The sequence below is a fragment of the Azolla caroliniana genome, unplaced genomic scaffold (genome assembly GCF_043228905.1).
Source record: "Azolla caroliniana isolate FFs.n. ecotype wild unplaced genomic scaffold, voAzoCaro1.0.p SCAF_541, whole genome shotgun sequence".
NCBI lineage: Eukaryota > Viridiplantae > Streptophyta > Polypodiopsida > Salviniales > Salviniaceae > Azolla > Azolla caroliniana.
This window is the reverse complement of record NW_028230976.1, coordinates 1-12,383: the sequence shown is the minus strand read 5'-3', so window position 1 is coordinate 12,383 and position 12,383 is coordinate 1. Positions and strand designations below refer to the sequence as shown.

Genomic DNA, 12,383 nt, shown 5'->3' with positions numbered 1-12,383 from the left:
CTTTGGAATGACATATTGTGCAATGAGTGCCCAAACTACATTCGATTGTTGAATGCCCAATGTTGAGACAAGTTGTACATTGTACTACTTGTCGAAATTGTAACTCTTCCAGTCTCGGCAAATTATTGTATAGTGCTGACATATCTATACTTTTCTTATTTTTGTGAGTTCGATCCATAGCGAGTGCTTTATCAATCACTTGATCAATTGACTAATTCTGAAAATCGAACACTGCTAGAGTTGTCCTCAATGGTTCACGGATTGCTTCCAAGAATATATCTTTCAATTCCTCATCTGGAATTGTCTTCGAAATTTGAAGTTGCAAATTCTGAAACCAAATAACGAATTCTGACACTGTTTCATGCGGTTCCTGATAAGATGCATAGAATTGAGCGATCAGATCTTTCTAAGGGATCTATCAATGAAATAATTGGGTGAATTTGGAGGTTAACTGTTTGAATGTATCGAACGCTCGTAGGCCATTTTGAGTAAACCAATTTGCTAACGGGCCATCCAATGATAAGACAAACTCAGCAAATTTAGACTTATCTTCGGCTACTGCTGACAGTCTCTGAGCTCCATGGTTTATTTCCCATGTTGTCAAAAATTCCCTAATATGCGCTTCTACATCAGCGTCGTCTTGATATTTCAAGTAAGGGTAAGGCATATTGTCTTCACCCAGATATCGTAAAATGATACCTCTTCAGACTGTTGATCATCCGAATAATTATCAGTTAAGTCGGGAATTGAAGACCACCTCCGACCCGTGTGTTGTTGATCAGTAGCAGAATTTTCTTCGACACTTTGCTTGACTGATCGTGTACGAGGGCGTTTACGTCTAATTGATGTATCCGGACTAGACGACATCCATTCGACTTGTTCTGTGCTGAAGGCAAATGTAACCGGGCGTGCCAAAATTACTGTGGTGATCAGTCGACAATCAACACCTATGACTGACAACTAGTAGTGTTGAACGTTCAATCCCCAAATGTTCTATCAAGAAACTGTGGAGTACGAATGGAATGTTGAATTACTCCTATGTAGACTAACGATACAATATACTTGTATCGTGACCGACTAATTGGTATAAAACAGTTATGGTTAGTATGTAAATGAACAGAATCCGAAATAGAAATAATATTCTAAACAACACCACACAGGTCTTTCCTACTAACTAATAACTATATTAACTTCCCAAAATAGATGATAGTGTTACAATGCCTTGGGTTCCTTTTCCTTTTTTTATAGGTAACCCGTTGGACTAATACGTCAAGAATTACAACTTGCCTTATCGGCAAGAACTATAAAACTCTAACTAACTCTGATTTTCATAATTACTTTTTCACTAGTTGACAAAATTGTTGACTCATCGATTCAACTCCGACACTGTCTTTTCCGAACATTGTCGACTCTGACGTTTTCATACTTGTCTGATGCCTTCCCTGACCGGCTAACATTGATGGTGGAGTTAGACTCCATATATTGGGCATCAAATCCAATAACTATATTTTTTGAGGAAACGAAGAGAAAAAGGCTAGTAATAAATTGAGGAAAATTAGCATGTATTATTTTACAATTATGCAAAAAAGGCTACACGTTATGATCAACTCAAACTCAAGACCATAGACCTGTAACCATTCAATATAGGAGTAAGATATAAAGGTCAAACAAAATTGTGACGAGAAGAAAAACTCATAAAATGCTCCACTCGTGATTTCTAACCCTAATATTCACTCATTATTAGATAATGGCTGGTGTGATGCATTACCAATATACATCTAATGCAAACTCCATGAGATTGATTTGGCATCTATAATCAACATAGGCCAAACAGAGTTCATACACAATCAAAAGAATCATGACTTAAACTGGATTTCTTACGCTATTCAACATTAGCAGTTCTAACTTTAGAATGTCTTGATCAACTCGATTTCTGGCAGGAATGAATATTTGTAGTTTAAACTTTAGAATCTGTTGACAAACTATGTCTAAACAATTACAAGGTTGTATCGGAGTATTAACTAGTATCCAATTCTTATCCCAAAACACAAGCCAATGAGATATGTCCTGTGCTATTCACTATGATGAAGCAAATAACCACAATTTCTAGCATAGTCTCTTCCATTAAATGAAAACACTACATCATTATTAAGAATTTAAAGCAAAAAGGCATATACATGTATTCCACGTAATTCAGAATTCCAAACCAAAGATTTCCATCTATATACAGATTAAAAATGAAAACACAACCATATGTCCAATACAATGCAGTCAACCTGTAATTTGTATCAAAGATTGTACAACATGATGTAGAAAATCATCACACCCCTTTTTATGTAATACACTTATATCGCTAGCTGGAATTTTCAATGTCAGGCCAGACATGCACACACAAAATATTAACTACCTCTCATTGCCATGCAAGTAACTTAATGAGAGAGGAGAGTAGACCAATAAAGATGTGACTACTGTTCAGTGAAAGTGTGTATTCACATCAGATAGAGTTACAAAAGAGAGTCTTTTGTGTTAAATAACGGTCTCAGGATAATAGAAAACACCTGCAAACTTCATTGGGAATTCCAAATTTGTGAAGAAAAGGAAACTGATCAAACCCTAAGGATTTGCAACTTGGAAGAGAAAGCAATAGCCACCCAATCGGTCTGCGTAGATGACCACTGGAGCTGGTTAATCTCAGCTCCTGCCGTGTATGCAAGAATGGGATCAAGACCACCATCAACAGGCTGACTTATAGATGACAGGTCCCAAATTAATGCCTGTGAATCATCACCAGCGGTGCAGATATGGCAAGAACTATGAGGTGCCCATGCAATTGCATTTACACTTGCTTGATGCCGTTGGAGCTCAGCTACTGGAATTGTAGGATATCTAATATCCAGCACTACTATCTTGGAGCTGTCCATGAGAATAGTGGCCATATATCGCGGATCTTGCTTATTCCACCCCAATCTTAGGAGTGGTGTATCAGGTTGAGGACTTTCATAGATAATAGTTGAGTGCTCCTTGTCCCGGAGGTCAAACACTCTTACAGACCCATCAGCAGATACTGATGCAAAGACTCCAACTCCACCCCACGCAATGTCGTAAACTTCCTTATCATGTGCAATTAACTGGGTGTCGACAGCTTCCTTTTCGATGTCCCAAATCGTACATGTTGTGTCAATGCTAGATGTTCCAATTCTCTTAGGTTCAGCCTCATTCCAATCGAACGAGGTCAGAGGGGCACAATATTCATTGTTCCTATTGTTGTTCATTATACTCTTCAGTTGGACCTTGTCATCATTTACTTGCCAAATACGAAGGAAGTCTCCAGTTGTTGCCAATAAGTCTGGCTTCTGGCACTCCTTATCAGGAACAAACATTATCTTTGTTGGAGGATAAGGATGTTCAAATGACAACTTAGGATCAGATTTGAAATCCCCCGTCTTCTCATCAAGCTGGACGATCTCGACTTTATTTTTCGGTTCCTCAACAAAGCTTCCTATTGCCAACCGGAACCTTTTGTCTTTCCTGACACTCCAATTCATTCCATATATCTGCCAGGATGCTTCATATGTATAGATTTCAGACCTCTTCTGTGATTCTTGGGAATATGCATCCTGGTCATTGGCCATTTGAGATGATCCCAATGAAACTGTGTCACAAACATGAATTGAAGGGAAGTAAGCAGTGCAATAAATAATGATAAGTTGAGACTGCCCCCAAAACAATCAACATAAATATATGATCAAATATTATACACCACCAAGATCAATCAACTTAAGCTAAATAAAGTTACATGTATTGGTACATATAAAATGCTTCAGAAAAAACTCACATAGAGTTTATTTTCAACTTTTCTTACTTTTTAGGACTACAAAATAAAATGGTTTTCATGATAGCATACAATTACTCGCATCAATTCCAAATCCTGAGTAGCAGAGAAATGCAGCAGCATCATAATATCATGACACCAATTATTGTACATCTTATGATATACAAAAATCACTATTAGTGGGTACAATTTACCTGACTAATAATTTTTCTTTCTAAGGTTGATTTGAAATATATCCTCAGAAATTGTGATGGCCATACTGGCTAGTTTGGCTGGTTTATTAATCTTGAAGCTCCTAGTTTAAATGTTATGTTCTTTCTTCCATTTCATAATGGATATGAGTGTATTATTAAAGATTGTCCATCTTTCTAAAATAATCTTAAGAGGCGAAACCCCCCTTTACCTTCTAAATCACTTTCAATCACAACACTGTAGGATCCTGCAGGATCTTGTCTTATCACCAGGAACCACTTGTGAACCTAATGTAAGCAAGTAATAATACATAGCACATGAAAGAAACTAGTCTTTCCAAGAGAAATTTATTCAGGAAAAGAGGATCTCAAAATGCCAGTATGCATGCCTTTTTTTTACTTTTCAAACATAAATATCGAATTTTGAGGGGCTTGCAAAACTATACTGTATTTGTTCTCTCTTCAATTATTAACCTCACATATAATAGACTTTGTCCTGCTCTATAAATATTTAAGATCTAATTAAGTATGGAGACTACAAAAGTAAAACTTTTGATGGAATAAGGGATTAATTTTGACAAGGTTTCAAAATCGAAATTATTACGCTGAAACAATGACAGGAATTGTCTAAGTTTTTACCGCACATAAAACAAAAAGCCATGTAACATTTGAGGAGACTCTGAAAATTAACATTAATGACAAACATATTAATATCTAGATAAAATTTTATGCCCATAAGAAGACACAGTAAAGGACCTTACTACATTATAGAAATGCAAATAGATGGGAGATAAATTTTCAATCAAGCATATGTGATAATGATTTAACATAAAGGTTTGAAGAGCTTCAAAATTTTAAATGCTTTCAGAGTTTCCTAAAATCAAGAGCAACAACAAAAGCTCAAATGACAAGGGATTCAGGATTTTCTCACCCACCTGCCCAATCTTTCCATTTTTCTACTTCTATGCTATTTAATATCAAAGATGAGACTATGTAAGCCAGTTATGCCAATATGCATACTTTGAGGCATTGGATCGATATGAAGGCTGCTTCCATTATAAACAATTGTAATCAGCAAAAATCATTTCAAATAGGTGTATGAACTTTTATTAGTGGCATTTGGATTGTAAAACTGTACCCCCACATTCATGTTGGAAAAGGGGTCTATCTTATTGACCTATGTATGGTCTCTCTCAATGTGAAACTTCTTCATCAAGTTCCTAAATAGGAATCGGAGCCTTCCCTCTTCACCGAAGACCCAGAATAGAATATGAACCAACGCATCCATAATGAAACAGAAGAAAAAGAGCATTTATAACATACACTCGTTCCCTAGCTCTATAACTTGATCTCATGTATCAATGGACATCATCTTTTGCACAGGATTCTTGCTTCATAAGATGATGTTTGAATTATCCTCTTAACATGAACCTTACATGATAACTTCCAAGAAAATAAGTGCAAACACAGACACAATATCTCAAGTATATACTGAGAAATAGTGCCCCATCAAGGAATAATGATGAAGCATTAAGGCTTGTATCTTGGCTGAGAATACTACTGTCACATTATAGGAATCCTGGAATCAAATTAAGATGGGAACAAAACCCGTTTTAAGCATACCTAGTGGGTGGAAAGTTTATTTAGTTCTAAAAAGTTCAGAGTCTTATTCTCAAGGTACAGGTGCATGTTCTTTCTACAAAAGCATATCTGAATTAAACAAAAAAATACTCATTAATTCATGCAATTCAGGTTTGAGTAGCCACAAAAAATTGCGAGAAGTGTACAGGTAAATGTTGACACAACCCATGCTGATCAGGAGACATGTACAAAATTTATCATGGAAAAAATGATTTAAGGCCTAGTTCTTACCCAATATTGAAGAAAATCAGAAATCTAATAAATTGCTATCATTTTCTCCGAGGATACAGGGAAGGTAGAGTTATTATGAATTTGAAACACAGGCCGAAACATAACAAAATTACAGTCTGTATTAAAAGACAGATGCACAGGCATACCTTTGAAGAGACTAAGAGCGAGAGGGTATGGCCACAGCTCTGATGTTTTCTTCTTCTTTTTCTTTGATGATGATGATGGCGATGGCGATGGCGATGGCGATGAAAGCAGAAGAGAGGAGAAGTTGTATGTTATGACTGAGGCGTCGCGCCCATCACAGTCAAAGGGGAGGGGAGGCCACACACCTGCGCTATGTGTGTGTGTGTGTGTGTGTGTGTATGTATGTAGATCTTGATTTCCTCCTTCTATCTCTATCTATCCACCAGAATACATATAAAACACAAAGGACAGAGTAAACTAGACTTACCCCCATAGATAGATACATAGATAGAGCATACCATACAATAACTAACTTACATATGTACATGGTTTAAGGCAAGTTCCACTGAACTGTGCCAACTGTGCCACAGCTCACACGCACGCTCTTGCGTCTTTCTCTCTCTTCCTCTCTATTACTCTTTGTACAGAAGCACTTTGTTATGTTCTGCACAACACCACACATCACTATGTTTGCCCTAGGTGTATTTATACTCATACAATGTATGGGCTATTTACAAACATAGCTTTCTTTATTATTATTATCATTATTGATCTCAGTTGATCATCCGACTAATCGACTCCTATGTTGATTTTCCACTCAGCCCAACTAGCTGACTCCCATGTCGGCTATCCAGTCAGCCCAACTAGTCGGCCTTGTCTTCGACCATTCAGTCGATCCGACTAGTCGGTCTTGCCTTTGACTTGGATCATCTATCCAATACTGTCAACTTTCAACGTCGACTCTCTCTTGTCTTCAACTGTCGGCTCTTCTTCAGCTCGACTAGTCGGCTCCTCCCATAGGAGGGACATATTTCTAATAAACTCCCCCTTCACTCCTGTGGGAGGCAATCAACTAGTAAAGTCTTTTGTCGACAAACTCTGAGTCTGTCCATAGGTACGTTCTTGGTGAGCATGTTGGATCCATTTCGCCAGTATGGATCTTCACGACGGTAAACTCTCCTTCATCCACTTTCTCTCACAACCAACGATACCTTCTCTATATGTGTTTGGTCCAGGAGTGATAAGCACCGTTCTTTGCTAGATGTATGGCATTCTGACTGTCACAATGAAGTAATAATTCTCTTTGCTTCATTCCCAACTCATTGAGAAAATTTCTCATCCATATCAGCTCCTTGCCGGCCTCTACCGCGACCATATACTCTGCCCTTGTGGTCGACAAGGCCGCAGACTTATGCAGTCTTGACTGCCCTTGCATGGGTCATCACATAATGTGATGTGGATCGGCTGGAGTCTACATCCCCCGACATGTCTGAGTGGGTAAACCCTTCGAGCATAGGTTTTTCGACACCATACCTGAGACACACCCCCGAGGTGCCTTTCAAGTACCTGAGTATCCACTTGATTGCCAACCGATGATCTCTTCCTAAATTGCTCATGTATTGGCTTATTTCTCCCACAACAAATGTTATGTCTGGCCTCGTACAAACCATAACATGCATTAAACTACCGACGGCTGAGGCATAAGGTACTTCCCTCATCTCGGCCTTTATCTTCTATTGAGAAACAAACTCAACTTCCCATGAGTGGGAACACACTCTAGGATACTCAAGTGTGTGAACACCCCACCTCCTTGTATAGTAACTAGTGTGTCATAGAAACTAATGTCCTATGACACATATTCTTTAAGTAGTTAAGACCTCTTTCCCAAGAGGCATTACTAATAAGAGAACTTAGAGAGAAGGTGACTACATAAGCACATTCTCTCTCTCTTTGTAACTGTTGGTCATTCTTGCTTCCCTGTTATACAGTTTTCTAATTTTTGTAATCGTGAGCTCTCTCTCTCTCTCTCTCTACACACACACACACACACACACACAATTCTTCCGCTACACAGAATCCATCCGATTCTTTACATGGTATCAAAGTGTGTGGTTGCTTGATCGAAGCCCATCGCCTCTACCTATGATGTGCCCGACTCCGCATTCAACATAAACTAACTGATCACTATAGCAGCCATCTCCACAATTCGTACCAAGAAGAAGAAGACAAAGCTCAACATGAACACACATAGAAGTACTGACTCGTACTTCAATGCTCATCAATGAGCCCCTACACTAACTCCCAAAAATATATTCCTTTGCGAAATATCTATTCAATGGCCTCCTGGTTTACGCACCACTACGGCCTCTCGTTGCACACCCAGTCTACGCACTGGTTTACACACCCAATGTTGAGCTTGTATATCAACACTCCCCCTCAAGCTCAACTTGAGGTTCCGCTTGCTCTTCCGGATCTTCGCTCCGGCTTCACACCTTGCTCGCGCTCCTCGACTCGTTCGATTCCGCGCGCCTCGACCCTTTCGGTCGACTTGTCTACTCGTGTGGCCTTTCTCAGCTCCCTTGTTGTCGTGGTGTTGGCGCCTCTTCCGCGGCGCTTTCCTCTGCTTGGCCTTCAGTTGATCGGCGTCTCCGAATCAAACATTCGAACCGAATCGGTTGTCTCTGATTCACTTCCGCTCTTGCCCGAATTGGTTATCGCCAATTCGTCTTCTGTCTTCAGGACCTTAACCACATCAGACCATGTCTTGGTCTTGGCCTTCTCACTCTTCTTGGCTTCATCTCCCCCTTGTTCGACTGACTCCGGCTCTTCCCTTGGGTTGCTGCCCTTGTTTCTGCCTTCGACTTCTTCAGCCAACCCGAAATTGAATTCTTCATCCGTGCGATGCCCTCGGGTCGATCAATGTTAGCATTGACGACGATGAAATGGTGTAGATTTGCCTCGAAGGCTTAACACCTTGGGTTCGGGGGCATTCGGTCGGTAGTCCTCACGAGGGAGAATCCTCCCTCCTTCTTCGATCTCCTGTCGATGTTGTTGGTCGAGGAGAATCATGTTTGAACAAGAAGCAATGCACAAGAAGGACAAATGATCTATTCGAACTTCGATGGAGGAAGAGGGCAAGGTCGGGGGAGAAGAGGACGATTTGGCCAAGAGCAACCCCAAGAACACAACTTCTATTACCGACAAGACGTCTCAAACGCATGAGGCGAAGCATCCGGAAGAAGGGGGAACAATCAGGCCGGACCCAACCGACAAAACAATCTCACTCAATGAGGATATTGTGGTAAATTCGGCCTCTATGAGGCAAAGTGTCAAAAAAAGAAGAGTGAGTCGGCCTCCACAAGCCGACAACTCACAAACTACGCCTCCAACTCCGACTACGATAATCGTGGTAGAATGTTTGTGATGAGGCACAGAGCGCACTCGATGACAACCTCAAACTTGACCAACACCTCCAAACTAGAAGATGTATGGTTTGTCAACTCGGACGCATCGTGTCACGGACAAGTATAATAGAGTAGAACAAAGATAAGACTAGAGAACAAGAGAGAGTAAAAGAACAAGAACTCAACTTATAGAACCCGTAACTTGTGTTGTTCACCTTGATTAGAATCAAGGTGCACATGAGTATTTATACAAGAAGGTAGGGCTATGTAAGCCAGCTAGAAATAGTGTATGCATGAGGATGCATGCAATAGAGAAAGCATGATGATGCATGCAAGCTAGAAAATGAGAATACATGCAAGCTAGGAACTTCCAATGTTCAATCTACACTATATGAAGTTGAATTAAATATAAAGATGTATATGTAGCTCAAGTGGTAGGGTTGCCCAATAGAGACCATGAGGTCTTGGGTTCAATCCCTACCTTCTTTCGTGGCATATGTCTATGACATTATCCTCCCTCTAAGGCCGCCACCTAACACTCGCAGCCGGTTTATGGGGTATCGTTGATGAAAAGCGCGAATTGCCTCTGGTGCATTTTGTAAATGTGTAATTGGTTCCCATGTGGCATCTGAAAGAGGGTAACCTTTCCATAAGACCAAGTATTGAAGTCTCCCTCGATGCAAGCGAGAGTCGAGGATCTCGTCAACCTCATATTCCTCACCTGTCGATAATTCCACGGGCAGCGGCGGCGGAGGTTGTTGTCCCGGAATGCGAGAAGGATGATAGAGTTCGAGGAGAGAGACGTTGAAAACATTGTGAAGCTGAAATGTGGGGGGAAGCGATAACCGGAAGGCAACTGGGTTAACGTGCTCGAGGATACGGAAGGGGCCTAGCTTTTTGTAGTCGAGCTTCGCGCAGGGACGGGTGGTTGCAATGTGCCGACGTAGCAACCAAACCATGTCACTAACTGTGAAGGTCGGTGCGACTAAGCAATGTTGGTCAGTGTGAGCTTTATATTGTTTGCTAGCGGCACGGTGTCATGTTGTTCTACTCACACGGGAGAACCAAGGTGAGACCCCAGAGGCCCTAAACCAAGGAGCAAGATTGTGGCGAGGAAGAGAGATATGAACATGTCGTCGACTAGGCTTGTTCGTTGCCAAAGCACCCACCTGCGGGACAAATCCTAGACGTATGCATCAACCAACCAAGGTTGACACTTGCGGAAAGGGAAAATTGTAGAGATGCAGAGACACAGAAATGACTCTAACGAATAAAGAAGATTACAAAGATCGCAAGAATACAACCGGCAGCCGGTATCTAACCCAACAGAAAATAGAGAATGAGTGTGGAGCCCCTAACGAAAGCGCACGGGCTTTCACGCGACAGAGGCGATTGCCACAAAGATCTGCAGATGACAACTAAAGATAGAAGGAGGAGAGAGAGCTCAGTTCCCGGACCGACAACACTTCGTCCTCACCCCAAAACGTGAAATCCTTTAGTCTTCTCCCCTCCCCTTATATAGGCAACCAGGGAGAGACCGTTATAGAGATTCACAATGAATTCCTAGGTAATTAATGCGCACAACCTAGTATATATTTACATCAGTCAAATAAATCCTAAATATGTACAAGTTAATAAATCATGTGCACACGTGTAAGGCCCAATTCACGCATATATCCCTTGGATTCCTTCTATGGCCGGTTTTCTCCACAACATCCACCCCCGCCAAACTGTGCGTCCACCGGCACACGCCAGGACAGCCACCGGAGAAAACCACTTGTTCACGCCTCGCTCTCCGAATCCTCGCACCCTCCAATCCGATCGTTACCATAGTCCACGTCTTCTAGAACCGGCTCATCCTCGTATCGCTTCTTGAACGCCTTGACCCCGCTTCCCGGCTGCCGGCACCGCCAGCCGTGTCCCGTTAAGCTCCGCAAGATGATACGTGCCATTATCGTTCGCGCTTATCACCATGTAGGGCCCGAACCATCGCCTCAAAAACTTGCACACCGCCTTGTGCTGATTGTCGAGGCTACTATCGTACACCAACACCCAGTCACCTTCCTCGATCTTCTTTGGTCGCAACCGGTGTATCCGGTCGAACTGGCCTTTGTTCCTTTCCCTTGCCATACGTAGCTTCTTGGTTGCCCGATCCACGTCCTCCGGCCTTTGCTCAAGTTGTCATATCCGTGCCGCCAATTGTCAGAACCAAGGATAAAAGATAGAGTGATGGAAGAAGGATAGAGAAGAATGGATGTATAAGATAGAGAAAGAAAGAGAATGGATACAAGATATGTAATGAGAGCTAAAGACTGGTGTTGTTTCGAATTGATTTGAGAATACATGTATGCGCTTATTTATAGGTTCCTATAGAATAGCTTAGAGATTTCTAGAATGTTCTAGAATGTTCTAGACCTAGAATTCTCTAGGACATTCTAGAACATTCTAGAATAATCTAGAGTTTTTACAATAATCAATGTAATACAAGAAGTAGCTTTTATTGTTTCATATAACAATAAGCTATCTTAATGGTTGAGGTTTTCAAGTATGAACTACAAGGTTCGAGGTTCAAGTCCGGGTGACGCCATAATGGTCATGTGTTCATGACACCAATAGCTCCTCCCGGCTCATCTTGTTTTTCCAATTTATCGCCGCCCACGACGAGATTGTACACTCCACCGGCATGACTGGCTTCTGCCTTTTTACATACATCAGTTCCGCCGGCATGAACCTTGTTACCGAATTGTGCGTAGTCCGGTTTGCCCACAATGCGTAAGGAAGGAGCCGTGGCCAATTCCCCACTTCGTCTCCACATGCGCGCACCAATGCCTTTACAACCGACCCGTGCCCATGTTCTACCTTTTCGTTCGCCTCTAGATTGTATGCCATAGTGAGAGAGAGCTTGATCCCTAACCGGTCGAACAACTCTTCGACTTCTTGCGCATCAAGCTCTCCCCGATCTGCCACGATCTTTCCTATGCACCCGTACCGACACACCACCTCCTCGATTAAGAATCGGCACACCGCCGCAATTGTCATGTTCTGTAGTGCGCGGCCTTCCACTTGGTTCGTTAAGTCCTCTCGTGCAAGCACCAGGTACCGCATCTTCCCTACCCCCAT

General features: G+C 41.6%; 1 protein-coding gene across 1 annotated transcript; it reads right to left on the bottom strand.

Moving 5' to 3' along the window:
- Positions 1–2,466: 2,466 nt before the first annotated feature.
- Positions 2,467–6,232, bottom strand: LOC147847992 (WD repeat-containing protein LWD1-like). The gene is made up of 2 exons (XM_087338695.1): positions 6,042–6,232; positions 2,467–3,652 (listed from the first exon to the last, which is right to left on the bottom strand). The coding sequence occupies exon 2, from the start codon at positions 3,630–3,632 to the stop codon at positions 2,607–2,609; it is 1,026 nt and encodes a 341-aa protein (XP_087194821.1). The 5' UTR covers positions 3,633–3,652; positions 6,042–6,232; the 3' UTR covers positions 2,467–2,606.
- Positions 6,233–12,383: the final 6,151 nt, after the last annotated feature.